The sequence below is a fragment of the Cherax quadricarinatus genome, chromosome 84, assembly GCF_038502225.1.
Source record: "Cherax quadricarinatus isolate ZL_2023a chromosome 84, ASM3850222v1, whole genome shotgun sequence".
NCBI lineage: Eukaryota > Metazoa > Arthropoda > Malacostraca > Decapoda > Parastacidae > Cherax > Cherax quadricarinatus.
The window spans coordinates 10,057,185-10,081,223 of NC_091375.1; the positions used below are offsets into that span (position 1 = coordinate 10,057,185).

The 24,039-nt window shown below is 41.0% G+C and overlaps 1 protein-coding gene across 1 annotated transcript in view; it reads right to left on the reverse strand.

Annotated features, from left to right (window-relative positions):
• The window catches only part of cac (calcium voltage-gated channel subunit cacophony), a gene marked incomplete in the record, with an annotated part of 730,773 nt that overhangs the window by 549,974 nt on the left and 156,760 nt on the right, over positions 1 to 24,039 (reverse strand). The window contains 1 exon segment of the mRNA XM_070103036.1: positions 21,416 to 21,522. Within this exon segment, the coding sequence (XP_069959137.1) occupies positions 21,416 to 21,522 (107 nt within the window).

Below are 24,039 nucleotides of genomic sequence, written 5' to 3' on the forward strand. Positions count from 1 at the left end.
TTCAATATATAAACTTAAGGTATTTTCGAAGATAAGGTATTTTCGAAGTATACATCCTACATGTATACTTTATATCAAAATATTGTTGTAACACGTTTGAAACATGGAGAAATGATAACCAGATTCAGGATTTTGTAGAGGTGTGAGCACAGCTCAGATCTCTACAATATAACTGTCATCAAAGATTTGTTAAATTATACCATGAATTAAAGCAAGATCCTGGACTTCACCTTAAAAAACAAAGCAAATGCTATAGTAATTATGGATAGGGAAGATTATAGGGGGAAAATAAACATGATATTAGGAGACAGGGGAAACCCAGGCGCCTCTTAATGCATGTTTGACATGGGTGAAGAGGTGACAGTGTGACCTGGGTAACTGATGCATGATCTACATGAGAGGGGATGGTGACGGCACAACCTGCGTAAATGATGTTTGTTTAATACAAGCAGAGGACTGATGATGGTAATCAGATGTTTAGAACATGTTTGACTCGTGTCCACCACCATCAACCAGCAGTACATATATTAGCTTGAGAGAGCAGACACCTGCTGCAAGGCTTGTCAAACTGTGCTCCTGGGAAACGTTATAACATAAACACAGATAATTACATCACTTTAACTTTTATGCTTCTCATATTTCATAGTTTCTATATTTATTATTTTAAATAACAACTTTATTTTGTCTTTGTCACATACACTAGATATGAAATTAAAAATAACTATTGTCGTTTAGGTGAAGAAGAGAAAGTAAGGAAGCGGTTTGATCCACCACAACACATGATCACTGACTAACATATTGTATGTGTTTCACGATGGTGCTATTATTATTACCAGGAGAGGAGCACCAACCACTGAGATCTGCAAGCAAACACACACTGGAGCACAGCACATACTGGAGCACAGCACACACTGGATCACAGCACACACAGGAGCCCAATACACACACTGGAGTACAACACACACTGGAGCACAGCACACACACTGGAGCACAGCACACACTGGAGCACAGCACACACACTGGAGCACAGCACACACACTGGAGCACAGCACACACTGGAGCACAACACACACACTGGAGCACAGCACACACACTGGAGCACAGCACACACACTGGAGTACAGCACACACACTGGAGCATAGCACACACACTGGAGTACAGCACACACACTGGAGCACAGCACACACACTGAAGCACAGCACACACACTGGAGTACAGCACACACACTGAAGCACAGCACACACACTGAAGCACAGCACACACACACTGGCGCACAGCACACACTGGAGCACAGCACACACACTGGAGCACAGCACACACTGGAGCAGAGCACACACACTGGAGCACAGCACACACAGCACACAGGAGCACAACACACAGGAGCACAATACACAGGAGCACAGTACACAGCAAACATACTCAGGAGCACAGCACACAGGAGCACAGAACACAGGGGCACAGCACACAGGAGCAGAGCACACAGGAGCAGAGCACACAGGAGCACAACACACAGGAGCACAACACAAAGGAGCACGGCACACAGGAGCACAACACACAAGAGCAGAGCACACAGGAGCACAACACACAGGCGCACAACACACAGGAGCACAACACACAGGAGTACAACACACAGGAGCACAACACACAGGAGTACAGCACAAAGGAGCACAGCACACAGGAGCACAGGACACAGGAGCACAACACACAGAAGCATAACACACAGGAGCACAACACACAGGAGCAGAGCACACAGGAGCACAACACACAGGAGCACAACACAAAGGAGCACAGCACACAGGAGCACAACACACAGGAGCACAACACAAAGGAGCACAACACACAGGAGCACAACACACAGGAGCACAGCACACAGGAACACAACACACAGGAGCACAACACAAAGGAGCACAGTACACAGGAGCACAACACACAGGAACACAGCACACAGGAGCACAACACACAGGAGCACAACACAAAGGAGCACAGCACACAAGAGCACAACACACAGGAACACAACACACAGGAGCACAGCACACAGGAGCACAACACACAGGAGCACAACACAAAATAGCACATCATACAAGAGCACAACACACAGGAACACAACACACAGGAGCACAGCACACAGGAGCACAACACACAGGAGCACAACACACAGGAGCACAACACACAGGAGCACAGCACACAGGAGCACAACACACAGGAGCACAGCACACAGGAGCACAGCACACAGGAGCACAGCACACAGGAGCACAACACACAGGATCACAACACACAGGAGCACAGCACACAGGAGCACAACACACAGGAGCACAGCACACAGGAGCACAACACACAGGAGCACAGCACTCAGGAGCACAACACACAGGAGCACAGCACTCAGAAGCACAACACACAGGAGCACAACACACAGGAGCACAACACACAGGAGCACAACACACAGGAGCACAGCACTCAGGAGCACAACACACAGGAGCACAACACACAGGAGCACAACACACAGGAGCACAACACACAGAACCACAGCACTCAGGAGCACAGCACTCAGGAGCACAGCACTCAGAAGCACAACACACAGAACCACAGCACTCAGGAGCACAACACACAGGAGCACAACACTCAGGAGCACAACACACAGGAGCACAACACACAGGAGCACAACACACAGGAGCACAACACACAGGAGCACAACACTCAGGAGCACAACACACAGGAGCACAACACACAGAACCACAGCACTCAGGAGCACAGCACTCAGGAGCACAGCACTCAGAAGCACAACACACAGAACCACAGCACTCAGGAGCACAACACACAGGAGCACAACACTCAGGAGCACAACACACAGGAGCACAACACACAGGAGCACAACACACAGGAGCACAACACACAGGAGCACAACACACAGGAGCACAACACACAGGAGCACAACACACAGGAGCACAACACACAGGAGCACAACACACAGGAGCACAACACACAGGAGCACAACACACAGGAGCACAACACACAGGAGCACAACACACAGGAGCACAGGTGGAACAAGACCTTGCTACCTACGCACTTAACACTGGACACCATCACCACAATAATTGATCATCAGGAAGCCAGCTATCTATCTCGACAGGTTAACATCTCTCTCATACAATACCACAATCATTGATCATCAGGAAGCCAGCTATCTATCTCGACAGGTTAACATCTCTCTCATACAATAAACATATCCAACACAAGTTTATAATTTTGAAATATTTGAACAACAAGAAATCAGAAGTGAGCCACAAAGAAATATTGTATTATGTTAAATTTAACAATGAAGTGAAATTGGTTGTGTCTAAAATCAGAGTAACAAGTCTAAAGTGACAACTCCTCAATTAAAATAAATTAGACAATAATAATTTGTTATCATTAGACACTAATAATTTGCTATCATTTATAAAATGCTAAACCCACGTGAATATTAAAATATCCAGTTTAGTTATGAAAAACAATTCAAAATTTAAATTTAGAGCAAAACAAATGTGAACTACAAGGCTAAAGAAACATGCAGGAGGCAACCAACTTACATCAACAATAACAAACATCCAGACTTACAAACTGAGAATTTAATAACTAATAAAAATCTTACATCAGCTAAACCACAGTACATATGTAAAACACTCAATGTACTGTTGTTTGCGATACAAACAACGTGTTTGTAAGTTTTAAAACCAGGAATAACATTCGTAAGTTGGGAACCCCATGAGTGAAATGCCACATCAGCCAACCTGGGTGTAGCTCCTGAGCCGCGGCACTCAAACCAGAGTAACCAGCTGCTGTGTGTGTGTTTGTGTGGTTAACAAACTGATTTGTTGTGGTTCAAATATGTTATTACAAGATGAATGATGTGTCTTTGTACCTTGTACACTACAAACTTCAGAAAAATATCATGCAGAGAGTTTAACTGGCCTAGTCTATCCTTCCATGCAGACATTTTATGCATGCTTAATGCATTTTTATATTTAATCTGCCATACTGCAGATAAAATGCAAGATGTAACGACCAAAATAAGAAAGTACCTGGAACGAGTGCTATCAATATACCAAGGGCTGATAAATTAAACATTTACAATACCTGTCTATGTTTATCGTGGAAACGTCCTGCCAGTGTCTAATGAAGCCACTGTGTGGCGAAACGTCTTCACAATAAAGACACATAAGTACAACACATGTGTCTAATTTATCAACTTGTCGGTTCTCTGGACCATTTATCTACCATGGGCTGTAAGCTGGTCACTTCCCCAGTCTTATATCTATACTATAATGTGCATACAATATTATGGTGCATCTAATGATTTATACGTTTATCTATTTATGGCCACCACATTATACCTGCACCCATGCTTCCATACTCAGTATGTGATGGGAGTGCTCCCATAATACCATGAAAACCTGTTAATGTAATGTTGTGACCAACATGGTGTCTCCAGTCATGACAGCACTCCCGTAACCCATAACCCATTAACAACCCACAGCCCAATAGAAACCCATAATCCAGTAGCAACTCATAACCCATTAGCAACCCATAATTCATTAGCACAACCCATAACCCATTAGCAACCCATAGCCCATTAGAAACCCATAGCCCAATAGAAACTCATAACCTTTTAGCAACTCATAAACCATTAACAACCCATAACTTATTAGTGTCCCATAACCCATTATCAACCCATAACCTATTAGAAACCCATAGCTCACTAACATCCTTTACCCCACTATAAATGCAGAAGACAGAACCAGTTTAGTACAGTTTTACCTCCTGGCAGTTGTTATGGGCATAACACTGGATTGCACAGTTAGACGGAAGATAGGATAACCACCTGGTTTAGTGGGACAGGTTGTCAAGTATCACAAACCCTAATCTTAGTCTTTACCACCGTCCAAAAAACCGGGAGTCGAGTGCATGACTGTGTACAGAGTCAGTTGTATGAGGTGTACCCAGGGGCGGATCTACTATGAAATTAATGAAGTTTAGGCTTCAGGGGCCCCTAATTCCGATGGCCTCCGGAAGCCACTTTATTCCACATTGCTTAAAAATTTTGGGTCTACTGTGTGATAAGGAGCTACGAAGTGACCCCCATAACAGTTCAAGCATCAGAGCTTCAGAAATGTAGGTCCGTCACTGGTGTACTATAATACACAGAGGGGATTACTTTAGGACTGTAGAAGAAGGGTGTCAAAACAATAAGGTCAAAATAAAGGGGCGAGGACATAACTACTTGACGCAGATGGACCAACAGACCATCACGACGATAGTTCAGCAGCTGTTTTGTAGCACATCAACGTCAGGTGATCGCAACACTGAATTCTTTACAAGTTAAATTTACGTCAATATTTTGGCGAAATCACATAAAGAAAACCTTGGATAAACATTGTATACTTGTTAACTTTATGGATAAATACGATAACTCGAGAAAAACCCGCAAATACTTATCAAACACATGAAGATAACATTAAACACATATAGAAGAAGGAACATTTAAAAGCAATTAAATACGTGAAGTTATCTACAGTTAAGCCACAGTGACAACCAGAGTATTTCTCATCACCGTCTTCATGAGAATGTCATAAGTTACGTCAGGTTTTGCCAGAATAAATTGTCATAACTTACGTCAGGTTTTGCCAGAATAAATTGTCATAACTTACGTCAGGTTTTGCCAGAATAAATTGTCATAACTTACGTCAGGTTTTGCCAGAATAAATTGTCATAACTTACGTCAGGTTTTGCCAGAATAAACTGTCATAACTTACGTCAGGTTTTGCCAGAATAAACTGTCATAACTTACGTCAGGTTTTGCCAGAATAAATTCATGGTAAACCATTGTTAATTTTTACAGCTGATATTTAATCGTTTACAATTATCGTACACTATTTTTCTGCAATAAGATCACAGTAAACAGGTGATATCACAATATGTAAAAAACAACTGTGAAAAAAACAGTGAACTTCCAGGCGCTTTCGTGATTTCTCACATTATCAAGGACCTCTGTTGTTTATATAACTAAGTTGCACCAACTAAGTTAGTTACCCACACTGATATAACATTATTATCAATGAAATAAAGTTACCTTATATATATATATTGAAATATTTTATGAAAATATATTGACGCAAATTGTGTGCGAAATATTGCTCTTGTTAGACTCTCTCTTGTTAGACTCTCTCTTGTTAGACTCTCTCTAGTTAGACTCTCTCTTGTTACTCTCTCTTGTTAGACTCTCTCTTGTTAGACTCTCTTGTTAGACTCTCTCTTGTTAGACACTTTCTAGTCAGACTCTCTCTTGTTAGACTCTCTCTTGTTAGACTCTCTCTTGTTAGACTCTCTCTTGTTAGACTCTCTTGTTAGACTATCTCTTGTTAGACACTTTCTTGTTAGACTCTCTCTTTGTAGATGAATGGTTCAGAGAACCGACATGTTGATAAATTAGACACATGTGCAACTCTGTGTGGCGAAACGTTTCCTCAATAAAGATACCCAAGAGTTGCACATGTGTCTAATTTATCAGACTCTCTCTTGTTAGACTCTCTCTTGTTAGACTCTCTCTTGTTAGACTCTCTCTTGTTAGACTCTCTCTTGTTAGACTCTCTCTTGTTAGACTCTCTCTTGTTAGACTCTCTTGTTAGACTCTCTCTTGTTAGACTCTCTTGTTACTCTCTCTTGTTAGACTCTCTCTTGTTAGATACTTTCTTGTTAGACTCTCTCTTGTTTGACTCTCTCTTGTTACTCTCTCTTGTTAGACACTTTCTTGTTAGACTATTTCTTGTTAGACTCTCTCTTGTTAGACTCTCTCTTGTTAGACTCTCTCCTGTTAGACTCTTCATCGTTAGACTCTCTCTTGTTACTCTCTCTTGTTAGACACTCTCTTGTTAGACTTTCTTGTTAGACTCTCTCTTGTTAGACTCTCTCTTGTTAGACTCTTTCTTGTTAGACTCTCTCTTGTTAGACTCTTTCTTGTTAGACTTGTTAGACTCTCTCTTGTTAGACTCTCTCTTGTTAGACTCTTTCTTGTTAGACTCTCTCTTGTTAGACTCTTTCTTGTTAGACTCTTTCTTGTTAGACTCTCTCTTGTCAGACTCTCTCTTGTTAGACTCTCTCTTGTTAGACTCTCTCTTGTTAGACTCTCCTGTTAGACTCTCTCTTGTTACTCTCTCTTGTTAGACTCTCTCTTGTTAGACTTTCTTGTTAGACTCTCTCTTGTTAGACTCTCTCTTATTAGACTCTTTCTTGTTACACTCTCTCTTGTTAGACTCTTTCTTGTTAGACTCTTGTTAGACTCTCTCTTGTTAGACTCTCTCTTGTTAGACCCTTTCTTGTTAGATTCTCTCTTGTTAGACTCTTTCTTGTTAGACTCTTTCTTGTTAGACTCTCTCTTGTCAGACTATCTCTTGTTAGACTCTTTCTTGTTACCCTCTCTTGTTAGGTTCTCTCTTGTTAGACTCTTTCTTGTCAGACTCTCTCTTGTTAGACTCTCTCTTGTTAGACTCTCTCTTGTTAGACTCTTTCTTGTTACCCTCTCTTGTTAGGTTCTCTCTTGTTAGACTCTTTCTTGTCAGACTCTCTCTTGTTAGACTCTTTCTTGTTAGACTCTCTATTGTTAGACTCTCTCTTGTTAGACTTTCTCTTGCTAGACTCTTTCTTGTTAGACTGTCTCTTGTTAGACTCTCTCTTGTTAGACTCTTTTTTGTTAGACTCTTGTTAGACTCTCTCTTGTTAGACTCTTTCCTGTTAGACTTTCTTGTTAGACTCTTTCTTGTTAGACTCTCTCTTGTTAGACTCTTTCTTGATAGACTCTCTCTTGTTAGACTCTTTCTTGTTAGACTCTCTCTTGTTAGACTCTCTCTTGTTAGACTCTTTCTTGTTAGACTCTCTCTTGTTAGAATCTTTCTTGTTAGACTCTTGTTAGACTCTCTCTTGTTAGACTCTCGCTTGTTAGACTCTTTCTTGTTAAACTCTCTCTTGTCAAACTCTCTCTTGTTAGACTCTCTCTTGTCAGACTCTCTCTTGTTAGACTCTCTATTGTTAGACTCTCTCTTGTCAGACTCTTTCTTGTTAGACTCTCTCTTGTTAGACTCTCTCTTGTTAGACTCTCTCTTGTCAGACTCTCTCTTGTTAGACTCTCTCTTGTTAGACTCTCTCTTGTTAGACTTTTTTGTTAGACTCTCTCTTGTTAGACTCTTTCTTGTTAGACTCTCTTGTTAGACTCTTTCTTGTTAGAATCTTTCTTGTTAGACTCTCTCTTGTTAGACTCTCTCGTGTTAGACTCTTTCTTGTTAGACTCTCTCTTGTTAGACTCTTTCTTGTTAGACTCTTTTTTGTTAGATTCCCTCTTGATAGACTCTTTCTTGTTAGACTCTCTCTTGTTAGACTCTTTCTTGTTAGACTCTCTTGTTAGACTCTCTCTTGTTAGACTCTTTCTTGTTAGACTCTCTCTTGTTAGACTCTCTCTTGTTAGACTCTTTCTTGTTAGACTCTCTCTTGTTAGACTCTTTCTTGTTAGACTCTTTTTTGTTAGATTCTCTCTTGATAGACTCTTTCTTGTTAGACTCTCTTGTTAGACTCTCTCTTGTTAGACTCTTTCTTGTTAGAGTCTCTCTTGTTAGACTCTCTCTTGTTAGACTCTTTTTTGTTAGACTCTTTCTTGCTAGACTCTTTCTTGTTAGACTCTCTTGTTAGACTCTCTCTTGTTAGACTCTTTCTTGTTAGACTCTCTCTTGTTAGACTCTCTCTTGTTAGACTCTCTCTTGTTAGACTCTTTCTTGTTAGACTTTCTTGTTAGACTCTCTCTTGTTAGACTCTCTCTTGTTAGACTCTTTCTTGTCAGACTCTCTCTTGTTAGACTCTTGTTAGACTGTTTCTTGTTAGACTCTCTCTTGTTAGACTCTCTTTTGTTAGAATCTCTCTTGTTAGACTCTCTTGTTAGACTCTTTCTTGTCAGACTCTCTCTTGTTAGACTCTTTCTTGTTAGACTCTTTCTTGTTAGACTCTCTCTTGTTAGACTCTCTCTTGTTAGACTCTTGTTAGACTCTCTCTTGTTAGACTCTCTCTTGTTAGACTCTTTCTTGTCAGACTCTCTCTTGTTAGACTCTTCCTTGTTAGATTCTCTCTTGTTAGACTCTCTCTTGTCAGACTCTCTCTTGTTAGACTCTTTCTTCTTAGACTCTCTCTTGTTAGACTCTTTCTTGTCAGGCTCTCTCTTGTTAGACTCTTTCTTGTTAAACACTCTCTTGCTAGACTCTCTCTTGTTAGACTCTTTCTTGTTAGACTCTCTCTTGTTAGACACCCTCTTGTTAGACTCTTTATTGTCAGATTCTCTCTTGTTAGACTCTTTCTTGTTACTCTTGTTAGACTCTCTCTTGTTAGACTCTTTCTTGTCAGACTCTCTCTTGTTAGACTCTTTCTTGTTACTCTTGTTAGACTCTCTCTTGTTAGACTCTCTCTTGTTAGACTCTTTCTTGTCAGACTCTCTCTTGTTAGACTCTCTCTCTTGTTAGACTCTCTCTTGTTAGACTCTCTCTTGTTAGACTCTTTCTTGTTAGACTCTCTCTTGTTAGACTCTCTCTTGTTAGACTCTTTCTTGTCAGACTCTCTCTTGTTAGACTCTTTCTTGTCAGATTCTCTCTTGTTAGACTCTTTCTTGTTACTCTTGTTAGACTCTCTCTTGTTAGACTCTTTCTTGCCAGACTCTCTCTTGTTAGACTCTTTCTTGTTAGACTCTCTCTTGTTAGACTCTCTCTTGTTAGACTCTTTCTTGTCAGACTCTCTCTTGTTAGACTCTTTCTTGTCAGACTCTCTCTTGTTAGACTTTTTCTTGTTAGACTCTCTCTTGTTAGACTGTTTCTTGTTAGACTCTTTCTTGTCAGACTCTCTCTTGTTAGACTCTTTCTTGTTACTCTTGTTAGACTCTCTCTTGTTAGACTCTCTCTTGTTAGACTCTTTCTTGTCAGACTCTCTCTTGTTAGACTTTTTCTTGTTAGACTCTTTCTTGTTACTCTTGTTAGACTCTCTCTTGTTAGACTCTCTCTTGTTAGACTTTTTCTTGTCAGACTCTCTCTTGTTAGACTTTTTCTTGTTAGACTCTCTCTTGTTAGACTGTTTCTCGTTAGACTCTTTCTTGTCAGACTCTCTCTTGTTAGACTCTTTCTTGTTACTCTTGTTAGACTCTCTCTTGTTAGACTCTCTCTTGTTAGACTCTTTCTTGTTAGACTTTCTCTTGTTAGACTCTTTCTTGTCAGACTCTCTCTTGTTAGACTCTCTCTTGTTAGACTCTTTCTTGTCAGACTCTTTCTTGTCAGACTCTCTCTTGTTAGACTCTTTCTTATTAGACTTTCTCTTGTTAGACTCTTTCTTGTTAGACTCTTTCTTGTCAGACTCTCTCTTGTTAGACTTTCTTGTTAGACTCTCTCTTGTTAGACTTTCTCTTGTTAGACTCTTTCTTGTCAGACTCTCTCTTGTTAGACTCTTTCTTGTCAGACTCTCTCTTGTTAGACTCTTTCTTGTTAGACTCTCTCTTGTTAGACTCTTTCTTGTCAGACTCTCTCTTGTTAGACTCTTTCTTGGTAGACTCTCTCTTGTTAGACTCTCTCTTGTTAGACTCTTTCTTGGTAGACTCTCTCTTGTTAGACTCTCTCTTGTTAGACTCTTTCTTGTCAGATTCTCTCTTGTTAGACTCTTTCTTGTCAGATTCTCTCTTGTTAGACTCTTTCTTGTTACTCTTGTTAGACTCTTTCTTGTTACTCTTGTTAGACTCTCTCTTGTTAGACTCTTTCTTGTTACTCTTGTTAGACTCTTTCTTGTTACTCTTGTTAGACTCTCTCTTGTTAGACTCTTTCTTGTCAGACTCTCTCTTGTTAGACTCTCTCTTGTTAGACTCTCTCTTGTTAGACTCTTTCTTGTTAGACTCTTTCTTGTTAGACTCTCTCTTGTTAGACTCTCTCTTGTTAGACTCTCTCTTGTCAGACTCTCTCTTGTTAGACACTTTCTTGTTAGGCTCTCTCTTGTTAGATTCTTTCTTGTCAGACTCTCTCTTGTTAGACTCTTTCTTGTTAGACTCTCTCTTGTTAGACTCTCTCTTGTTAGACTCTTTCTTGTTAGACTCTCTCTTGTTAGCCTCTTTCTTGTCAGATTCTCTCTTGTTAGACTCTTTCTTGTCAGATTCTCTCTTGTTAGACTCTTTCTTGTTACTCTTGTTAGACTCTCTCTTGTTAGACTCTTTCTTGTCAGACTCTCTCTTGTTAGACTCTTTCTTGTTAGACTCTCTCTTGTTAGACTCTCTCTTGTTAGACTCTTTCTTGTTAGACTCTCTCTTGTTAGACTCTCTCTTGTTAGACTCTCTCTTGTTAGACTCTTTCTTGTCAGACTCTCTCTTGTTAGACTTTTTCTTGTTAGACTCTCTCTTGTTATACTGTTTCTTGTTAGACTCTCTCTTGTTAGACTCTTTCTTGTCAGACTCTCTCTTGTTAGACTCTTTCTTGTTAGACTCTTTCGTGTTACTCTTGTTAGACTCTCTTTTTAGACTCTTTCTTGTTACTCTTGTCAGACTCTCTTGTTAGACTCTTTCTTGTTACTCTTGTTAGACTCTCTCTTGTTAGACTCTCTCTTGTTAGACTCTTTCTTGTTAGACTCTTTCTTGTTAGACTTTCTCTTGTTAGACTCTTTCTTGTCAGACTCTCTCTTGTTAGACTCTCTCTTGTTAGACTCTTTCTTGTCAGAAACTTTCTTGTCAGACTCTCTCTTGTTAGACTCTTTCTTGTTAGACTTTCTCTTGTTAGACTCTTTCTTTTCAGACTCTCTTTTGTTAGACTTTCTTGTTAGACTCTCTCTTGTTAGACTTTCTCTTGTTAGACTCTTTCTTGTCAGACTCTCTCTTGTTAGACTCTCTCTTGTTAGACTATTTCTTGTTAGACTCTCTCTTGTTAGACTCTTTCTTGTCAGACTATCTCTTGTTAGACTCTCTCTTGTTAGACTATTTCTTGTTAGACTCTCTCTTGTTAGACTCTCTCTTGTTAGACTCTTTCTTGTTAGACTCTCTCTTGTTAGACTCTTTCTTGTTAGACTCTCTCTTGTTAGACTCTTTCTTGTTAGACTCTCTGTTGTTAGACTCTTTCTTGTTAGACTCTCTCTTGTTAGACTCTTTCTTGTTAGACTCTCTCTTGTTAGACTCTTTCTTGTCAGACTCTCTCTTGTTAGACTCTTTCTTGTTAGACTCTCTCTTGTTAGACTCTCTCTTGTTAGACTCTTTCTTGTTAGACTCTCTCTTGTTAGACTCTTTCTTTTCAGACTCTCTCTTGTTAGACTCTTTCTTGTCAGACTCTCTCTTGTTAGACTCTTTCTTGTTAGACTCTCTCTTGTTAGACTCTTTCTTGTCAGACTCTCTCTTGTTAGACTCTTTCTTGTTAGACTCTCTCTTGTTAGACTCTCTCTTGTTAGACTCTTTCTTGTTAGACTCTCTCTTGTTAGACTCTTTCTTGTTAGACTCTCTCTTGTTAGACTCTTTCTTGTTAGACTCTCTCTTGTTAGACTCTTTCTTGTCAGACTCTCTCTTGTTAGACTCTTTCTTGTTAGACTCTCTCTTGTTAGACTCTCTCTTGTCAGACTCTCTCTTGTTAGACTCTTTCTTGTTAGACTCTTTCTTGTCAGATTCTCTCTTGTTAGACTCTTTCTTGTTAGACTCTCTCTTGTTAGACTCTCTCTTGTCAGACTCTCTCTTGTTAGACTCTTTCTTGTTAGACTCTCTCTTGTTAGACTCTCTCTTGTCAGACTCTCTCTTGTTAGACTCTTTCTTGTCAGATTCTCTCTTGTTAGACTCTTTCTTGTTACTCTTGTTAGACTCTTTCTTGTCAGACTCTCTCTTGTTAGACTCTTTCTTGTTAGACTCTCTCTTGTTAGACTCTCTCTTGTTAGACTCTTTCTTGTTAGACTCTCTCTTGTTAGACTCTCTCTTGTTAGACTCTTTCTTGTTAGACTCTCTCTTGTCAGACTCTCTCTTGTTAGACTCTTTCTTGTCAGACTCTCTCTTGTTAGACTGTTTCTTGTTAGACTCTTTCTTGTCAGACTCTCTCTTGTTAGACTCTTTCTTGTTACTCTTGTTAGACTCTTTCTTGTTACTCTTGGTAGACTCTCTCTTGTTAGACTCTTTCTTGTTACTCTTGTTAGACTCTTTCTTGTTACTCTTGTTAGACTCTCTCTTTTTAGACTCTTTCTTGTTACTCTTGTTAGACTCTCTCTTGTTAGACTCTTTCTTGTTACTCTTGTTAGACTCTCTCTTTTTAGACTCTTTCTTGTTACTCTTGTCAGACTCTCTCTTGTTAGACTCTTTCTTGTTACTTTTGTTAGACTCTCTCTTGTTAGACTCTCTCTTGTTAGACTCTTTCTTGTTAGACTCTTTCTTGTTAGACTTTCTCTTGTTAGACTCTTTCTTGTCAGACTCTCTCTTGTTAGACTCTTTCTTGTTACTTTTGTTAGACTCTCTCTTGTTAGACTCTCTCTTGTTAGACTCTTTCTTGTCAGACTCTTTCTTGTCAGACTCTCTATTGTTAGACTCTTTCTTGTTAGACTTTCTCTTGTTAGACTCTTTCTTGTTAGACTCTTTCTTGTCAGACTCTTTCTTGTCAGACTCTCTCTTGTTAGACTTTCTTGTTAGACTCTCTCCTGTTAGACTTTCTCTTGTTAGACTCTTTCTTGTCAGACTCTCTCTTGTTAGACTTTCTTGTCAGACTCTCTCTTGTTAGACTCTCTCTTGTTAGACTCTCTTGTTAGACTATTTCTTTTCAGACTCTCTCTTGTTAAAGTCTTTCTTGTCAGACTCTCTCTTGTTAGACTCTCTCTTGTTAGACTCTTTCTTGTCAGACTCTCTCTTGTTAGACACTCTCTTGTTAGACTCTTGTCAGACTCTCTCTTGTTAGACTCTTGTTAGACTCTTGTCAGACTCTTGTTAGACACTCTCTTGTTAGACTCTCTCTTGTTAGACTCTTGGTAGACTCTCTCTTGTTAGACTCTTTCTTGTCAGACTTACTGTGGGAGGTTTTAGAGCAACCCAACAGCAACAGTTCATCTGATCAAAAGAACTGTTCCAATTATTGTAATTTTAAATATACAGTTGATACAACATATATATATATATATATATATATATATATATATATATATATATATATATATATATATATATATATATATATATATATATATATATATATATATATATATATATATATATATATATGTAAGTAATCTTAATTTAAGAGATATTCCAAATATTTACATATCAATTACAATAAGTATTTACCTTCGTTACACTAAAATCATTTACCAGTACATTATGTTCAAGTCCTTGTTGAGTGTTTGTCTGGGCACTGTGTGTTTCTGGAAGGTTAGGTCATGTTGAGGCGGGTCTCAGATGATGACCAGCTGTTGGAGCTTTTGGTCATCTGACCGAGGCCTTCCGCTGGCTTACCCCTCCACCCCTTTAAAAATTATGGGTTGTCTTCAGCTTAGAGAGTATTGTACTCAGTCACACAACTGTTAACAGACAATAATGAGTCATTTCCATCTTTTAAACGGGTCTCTTAATATTTACTTTTTCAAGTGTTTAGCATAATCAATCAGTAGTGGGCACCTCACAACAGGTAAATTTTCTTCTCAAAATAAGGTGATCAAAATGTATATAATATTCCAGACTGTGAGGCACCTCCTCCTCCTTCTTGATTCACCCGTACTCTCCCGGTCCAGGTCTTTACCAGATGGTGACCCGGCTTTGGCTCCCTATCTTGAGAGTGTCTGAGACCTATGTCTGCCATGGGAGGTACAAGTACCTCCTCATCTTCTGGGACCAACTGTCCCCAGGCCTAGCCCCATTCCCCGCCCTCACGGGGCTCGTAGGTAGAAGCTAGGCTTCTGGTCTGCCATCTTCCCCGCTCCAGGAGGGATTGTGGGAATGGCAGTCTTGTGAGTTTGAGGTGGTAGCAAGCTCTGGCTCTGGCACCTTCCCCGCCCCAGGAGGGCTCGTAGGAATGGTGTCTCTGGTGTGAGGCACCTCCATGTTGCACCAAGCGAAGATGATTTTCCTTGGCTTGAAATTAATGATTTATGAATTACTGGGTAAGTAAGAAACTACGTATATCTTTTCCTTACTTCAGAAGACTGTCATCTTTGCTTCGAATTATTTGTAAAGACAGAAATTTAATGGTCATTTAATTTACTATGATCACCTCTATAGAGCTGACCCAAGATCTAGCTTTCCTCTATTTCTAATACACAACAATTCAATTCAGGAATCAACGTGCGTCATAATTCACTGGATTCAACGACACACATATAAAATATGACCGTCCTGAGGACACTTTACGGTATTAATACTGTCTTCCACACTGTCTATTTTCTTTACACTACAACGCGAAGACAAATGTACGACAACACAGATATTGAATCCCGAGTTGGAAAAATATTTATATACCATATTCTGTGTCTTAATAAAAGACAAGAATCATATAACGTTTGACCATCGAAGATAACTGAGTATATTATTGAATATACTGGGTATATCTTCCTTATATTGTTCTTGTTGGAATAATGACATCCATGAAGATGTCAGTGATGGTGTGGTGAAGATGTCAGTGATGGTGTGGTGAAGATGTCAGTGATGGTGTGGTGAAGATGTCAGTGATGGTGTGGTGAAGATGTCAGTGATGGTGTGGTGATAATGTCAGTGATGGTGTGGTGATGTCAGTGATGGTGTGGTGAAGATGTCAGTGATGGTATGGTGAAGATGTCAGTGATGGTGTGGTGAAGATGTCAGTGATGGTGTGGTGATGATGTCAGTGATGGTGTGGTGATGATGTCAGTGATGGTGTGGTGAAGATGTCAGTGATGGTGTGGTGATGATGTCAGTGATGGTGTGGTGAAGATGTCAGTGATGGTGTGGTGATGATGTCAGTGATGGTGTGGTGAAGATGTCAGTGATGGTGTGGTGATGATGTCAGTGATGGTGTGGTGAAGATGTCAGTGATGGTGTGGTGAAGATGTCAGTGATGGTGTGGTGATAATGTCAGTGATGGTGTGGTGATGTCAGTGATGGTGTGGTGAAGATGTCAGTGATGGTATGGTGAAGATGTCAGTAATGGTGTGATGAAGATGTCAGTGATGGTGTAGTGAAGATGTCAGTGATGCTGTGGTGAAGATGTCAGTGATGCTGTGGTGAAGATGTCAGTAATGGTGTGGTGAAGATGTCAGTAATGGTGTGGTGAAGATGTCAGTGATGCTGTGGTGAAGATGTCAGTAATGGTGTGGTGAAGTTGTCAGTAATGGTGTGGTGAAGATGTCAGTGATGGTGTGGTGAAGATGTCAGTAATGGCGTGGTGAAGATGTCAGTAATGGTGTGGTGAGGATGTCAGTAATGGTGTGGTGAAGATGTCAGTAATTTTGTGGTGAAGATGTCAGTAATGGTGTGGTGAAGATGTCAGTGATAGTGTGGTGAAGATGTCAGTAATGGCGTGGTGAAGATGTCAGTAATGGTGTGGTGAAGATGTCAGTAATGGTGTGGTGAAGATGTCAGTAATGGTGTGGCGAAGACGTCAGTAATGGTGTGGTGAAGATGTCAGTAATGGTGTGGTGAAGATGTCAGTAATGGTGTGGTGAAGATGTCAGTAATGGTGTGGCGAAGACGTCAGTAATGGTGTGGCGAAGACGTCAGTAATGGTGTGGTGAAGATGTCAGTAATGGTGTGGTGAAGATGTCAGTAATGGTGTGGCGAAGACGTCAGTAATGGTGTGGTGAAGATGTCAGTAATGGTGTGGTGAAGATGTCAGTAATGGTGTGGTGAAGATGTCAGTAATGGTGTGGCGAAGACGTCAGTAATGGTGTGGCGAAGACGTCAGTAATGGTGTGGTGAAGATGTCAGTAATGGTGTGGCGAAGACGTCAGTAATGGTGTGGTGAAGATGTCAGTAATGGTGTGGCGAAGATGTCAGTAATGGTGTGGCGAAGATGTCAGTAATGGTGTGGTGAAGATGTCAGTAATGGCGTGGTGAAGATGTCAGTAATGGTGTGGTGAAGATGTCAGTAATGGCGTGGTGAAGATGTCAGTGATGCTGTGGTGAAGATGTCAGTAATGGTGTGGTGAAGATGTCAGTAATGGCGTGGTGAAGATGTCAGTAATGGTGTGGTGAAGATGTCAGTGATGCTGTGGTGAAGATGTCAGTAATGGTGTGGTGAAGATGTCAGCGATGTAGTGCTAGATGATGCACAACACTGGGTGACCCCTGGCACTGGGTGACCCCTGGCACTGGGTGACCCTTGGCACTGGGTGACCCTTGGCACTGGATGACCCTTGGCACTGGGTGTCTCTGGCACTGTGGTGGCTACAAGCACAGTGACATTCAACTTTAGTATTCCTACTTTAACAGTGCTGGACTAGAAATGCATAAATTGTTGCTATATATATATATATATATATATATATATATATATATATATATATATATATATATATATATATATATATATATATATATATATATATATATATATATATATATATATATATATATATATATATATATATATATATATATATATATATATATATATATATATATATATATATATATATATGAAAGACAAGCCACGGAGGGTGGAAATTTTTAGGTCAAGTACTTTCACACTTCTGAGTGCTTCATTAGGAGCTATGTAAAGTTGGAAGGCAACGAGAGGCGTTGCGGCAGGTGTCAAACCCGTACTGCGCTATTCTGAGGCAAACCTGACCCTCAAGTGTGAAAGTACTTGAGCTAAAGATTTCCACTCCCCCCCTCCCTCCCCGTGGCTTGTCGTGCATTGTTATGATCGCCTGTCTGCGATTGTTTGCATATATACACACACACACACACACACACACACACACTTCGCTCCTAGTAACAGGAATAGCAGCTAGTAAATACTATGAAAATACTATGTAAAGAAGTTATATTTGTCTGCCAATTGCATGCTTGCACAAAATGGAGTCGTAATATCCTTAACCCAAATAAAGGTAATTACAGGAGTTCATTCTATTTATAATTAATCGAATTTACACAGCCGAGTGTAATACTGTTTCAGTGGAGGCAAATTCAATACGCAGTTTCATTTTTTTTACTTGAAGAGGCAGGGCCAGGAGCTGAGTCTCGACCCCCTGCAAACTCAACTTTGTCAGTAGTGATTAACAAAACTCTGGCACCACAAGAGAGTTATTTCACTAACCTCATTTAATTGTTTAATTGCTTTACATAAAGCTAAGCAAAAGTTATGTACGAATTAAATATTTGTTTACGGTAGAGTGAAATGTGAAGGAGGTCATAGAGCCAGTTATTATTGACCTTCATAATAACTATACCAAGTGTTATTACATAATACCTTAACATTACCTATGGTAATGTAACAGTGAAACCATCCTCAGGCAAGTGTGTGACATCACTGTCCCATTATATTTCCTGGAGGTGTATAATTAAGAGAGATGAGGAGAAGCCCAGGAGCCTTGCTATGTGCAGTCTAGCTCAGCCTTGAACTGAGCAGGAAGCCTCTAGCTGGCGGCACTCGTGACGTCACGCAACAAGGGAGCTATAAAGTACCTGGGATTATCTAAGTATACTACAACTATCAGATTTTGCCACCGAAGTGGCTAGTTTAATGTGAACGTCACATCCATCGTGTGGAGGCTGCTGTAACACCACTGGCTACTTTATATATATATATATATATATATATATATATATATATATATATATATATATATATATATATATATATATATATATATACACACACACACACAGAAGCAATCACAGACAGGCGATCTTAACAATGCAAGACAAGTCCGGATTTCCCCCCTCCCCGTGGCTTGTTTTGAGATATATATATATATATATATATATATATATATATATATATATATATATATATATATATATATATATATATATATATATATATATATATTTGCATGCACTAACTAAAAGAGCATCTAGTACTGAAGATATAAACAAAATACTCTAGGACAGACGTAAATCACACAAAAGATCTAGCAAGACAACATATGTGCTGAGTGTGTAGGAGGAGGTTGTGAAGGTGGCAACCCTGACCACCACCTAGGTGAAGGTGGTAACCCTGACCACCACCTAGGTGAAGGTGGTAGCCTGACTACCACCTAGGTGAAGGTGGCAACCCTGACCAACACCTAGGTGAAAGAGACAACCCTGACCAACACCTAGGTGAAAGAGGCAACCCTGTCGAACACCTAGGTGAAGGGGACAACCCTGACCACCTAGGTGAAGGTGGCAACCCTAACCAACAACTAGGTGAAGGTAGCAACCCTGACCACCACCTAGGTGAAGGTGGCAACCCTGACCACCACCTAGGTGAAGGTGGTAATCCTGACCACCACTTAGGTAAAGGTGGCAACCCTTACCACTACCTAGGTGAAGGTGGCAACCCTGACCACGACCTAGGTGAAGGTGGTAACCCTGACCACCACCTAGGTGAAGGTGGTAACCCTGACCACCACCTAGGTGAAGGTGGCAACCCTGACCACCACCTAGGTGAAGGTAGCAACCCTGACCACCACCTAGGTGAAGGTGGCAACCCTGACCACCACCTAGGTGAAGGTGGCAACCCTGACCACCACCTAGGTGAAGGTGGTAACCCTGACCACCTAGATGAAGGTGGCAACCCTGACCACCACCTAGGTGAAGGATGCAACCCTGACCACCACCTAGGTGAAGGTGGCAACCTTGACCACCACCTAGGTGAAGGTGGTAACCCTAACCACCACCTAGGTGAAGGTGGTAACCCTGATCACCACCTAGGTGAAGGTGGTAACCGTGACCACCACCTAGGTGAAGGTGGCAACCCTGACCATCACCTAGGTGAATGAGGCAACCCTGACCAACACCTGGCTGAAGGTGGTAACCCTGACCACCACCTAGGTGAAGGTGGCAACCCTGACCATCACCAAGGTGAATGAGGCAACCCTGACCAACACCTGGCTGAAGGTGGTAACCCTGACCACCACCTAGGTGAAGGTGGCAACCCTGACCATCACCAAGGTGAAGGTAGCAACCCTGACCATCACCAAGGTGAAGGTAGCAACCCTGACCATTACCAAGGTGAAGGTAGCAACCCTGACCATCACCAAGGTGAAGGTAGCAACCCTGACCATTACCAAGGTGAAGGTAGCAACCCTGACCATCACCAAGGTGAAGGTAGCAACCCTGACCATCACCAAGGTGAATGAGACAACCCTGACCAACACCTGGGTGAAGGTGGTAACCCTGACCACCACCTAGGTGAAGGTGGCAACCCTGACCATCACCAAGGTGAAGGTAGCAACCCTGACCATCACCAAGGTGAATGAGACAACCCTGACCAACACCTGGGTGAAGGTGGTAACCCTGACCACCACCTAGGTGAAGGTGGCAACCCTGACCATCATCAAGGTGAAGGTAGCAACCCTGACCATCACCAAGGTGAAGGTAGCAACCCTGACCATTACCAAGGTGAAGGTAGCAACCCTGACCATCACCAAGGTGAAGGTAGCAACCCTGACCATCACCAAGGTGAATGAGACAACCCTGACCAACACCTGGGTGAAGGTGGTAACCCTGACCACCACCTAAGTGAAGGTGGCAACCCTGACCATCACCAAGGTGAAGGTAGCAACCCTGACCATCACCAAGGTGAATGAGACAACCCTGACCAACACCTGGGTGAAGGAGGTAACCTTTACCACCACCTAGGTGAAGTAGGCAACCCTGACCAACACCTAGGTGAAGTAGGCAACCCTGACCAACACCTAGGTGAAAGAGACAACCCTGACCAACACCTAGGTGAAAGAGGCAACCCTGTCGAACACCTAGGTGAAGGGGACAACCCTGACCACCTAGGTGAAGGTGGCAACCCTAACCAACACCTAGGTGACGGAGGCAACCCTGACTATCACCTAGGTGAAGGAGGCAACCCTGACCTACACCTAGGTGGAGACAACCCTGACCAACACCTTGGTGAAGGAGGCAACCTTCACCAACACCTAGGTGAAGGAGGCAGCCTTCACCAACACCTAGGTGAAGGAAGCAACCTTCATCAACACCTAGGATAGAGTGCCCTCATTCCCTACCCTACCCAACCCTCATGCCATTAAGGCCTATACTACATTCTAAAATACCACTACGAGCCTTATGGCAGAGGAGAGGGTGGGTCAGCGGGCAGCTGGCTCCGGCAGATGGCAGACGGAAGTCTGGAGACGGGAGATAGGAGTCTGGAAACTGGACTGTGGCGTCATGGAGAGGAGAAGAGGTTTGAGACATGGGTAGGAAGAGAGGTTGGGAGGAATGTGTGTGTGGAGACAAATAACGTACCAAGTTCTGCGCTAGTAGAGTCTTGTCGCCCTCTGGCAGGTGCTCCTCCAGCGCCAACACGATGCAGTTGGCGATGATCGTCAACAACACAGCGTACTCGAACGGAGTGAAGCATTGTTAAGGAAAACTCTGTCGTGGTGAAGTGTATCATGAGAAAACACATATGATTATCAGTGATACATACAGCATCTCTCACTAGGCTGACAACATTACGTATATCAAGGGGAGGGGAGGGGACATGTATGATTATCAGTGATACATACAGCATCTCTCACTAGGCTGACAACATTACGTATATCAAGGGGAGGGGAGGGGACATGTATGATTATCAGACATATATAATACACACAACGAATATAATGGAAATAAACCACTTTGTCTGACTTTCTTGACTTATCCTAAGTAATTTAACATTATGTATGATAATTGTACCTATGTGTACCTGTACCTAAATAAACTTACTAACATCACTGACAGGCTGACAATATAGACCTGGTCTGGGACTACACCACAGTGACAACAACAACAACAACAACAACAACAACAACGACAACAACAACATCAACAACAACAACAATAATAATAATAATAATAATAATAATAATAATAATAATAATAATAATAATAAAAATAATCTTTATTTCTAAAGTACATGATACAACTTACACAGACCATAGCTGACATTATATAATAATATAATATATATATATATATATATATATATATATATATATATATATATATATATATATATATACATGTGTGCAAGGAATTCGCAAGAGCAGGCGAAATATACACAAACACTGATCTCTGGCTGAAGGAGACTCGAACCTACTCGTCACTATCACACACTATACCACGTCACTACCACACAATATAACACGTCACTACCACACAATATGACACACGTCACTACCACACAATATAACACGTCATTACCACACAATATAACACGTCACTACCACAATATAACACACGTCACTGCCACACAATATAACACATTACTACCACACAATATAACACGTCACTACCACACAATATAACACGTCACTACCACACAATATAACACACGTCACTACCACACAATATAACACGTCACTACCACACAATATAACACGTCACTACCATACAATATAACACACGTCGCTACCACACAATATAACACACGTCACTACCACACAATATAACACGTCACTACCACACAATATAACACGTCACTACCACACAATATAACACACGCAACTACCACACAATATAACACGTCACTACCACACAATATAACACGTCACTGCCACACAATATAACACGTTACTACCACACACTATAACACGTCACTACCACACAATATAACACGTCACTACCACACAATATAACATACGTCACTACCACACAATATAACACGTCACTACCACACAATATAACACACGTCACTACCACACAATATAACACACGTCACTACCACACAATATAACTCGTCACTACCACACAATATAACACGTCACTACCACACAATATAACACGTCACAGACACACAATATAACACACGTCACTACCACACAATATAACACGTCACTACCACACAATATAACACGTCACTACCACACAATATAACACGTCACTACCACACAATATAACACACGTCACTACCACACAATATAACACGTTACTACCACACAATATAACACTTTACAGACACACAATATAACACACGTCACTACCACACAATATAACACGTCACTACCATACAATATAACACGTCACTACCACACAATATAACACACGTCACTACCACACAATACAACAAGTCACTGCCACACAATATAACACGTCACTACCACACAATATAACACACGACCCTACCACACAATATAACACGTCACTACCACACAATATAACACACGTCACTACCACACAATATAACACGTTACTACCTCACAATATAACACACGTCACTACCACACAATATAGCACACGTCACTACCACACAATATAACACGTCACTACCACACAATATAACACGTCACTACCACACAATATAACACACGTCACTACCACACAATATAACACATCACTACCACACAATATAAAACGTCACTACCACACAATATAAAACACGTCACTACCACACAATATAACACGTTACTACCACACAATATAACACGTCACTACCACACAATATAACACGTTACCACCACACAATATAGCACACGTCACTACCACACAATATAACACACGTCACTACCACACAATATAACACGTCACTACCACACAATATAACAAGTCACTACCACACAATATAACACGCCACTACTACACAATATAACACGTCACTACCACACAATGTAACACACGTCACTGCCACACAATATAACACGTCACTACCACACAATGTAACACACGTCACTTCCACACAATATAATACGTCACTACCACACAATATAACACACGTCACTACCACACAATATAACACGTTACTACCGCACAATATAACACACGTCACTACCACACAATATAACACGTCACTACCACGCAATATAACACGTTACTACCACACAATATAACACACGTCACTACCACACAATATAACACGTTACTACCACACAATGTAACACGTTACTACCACA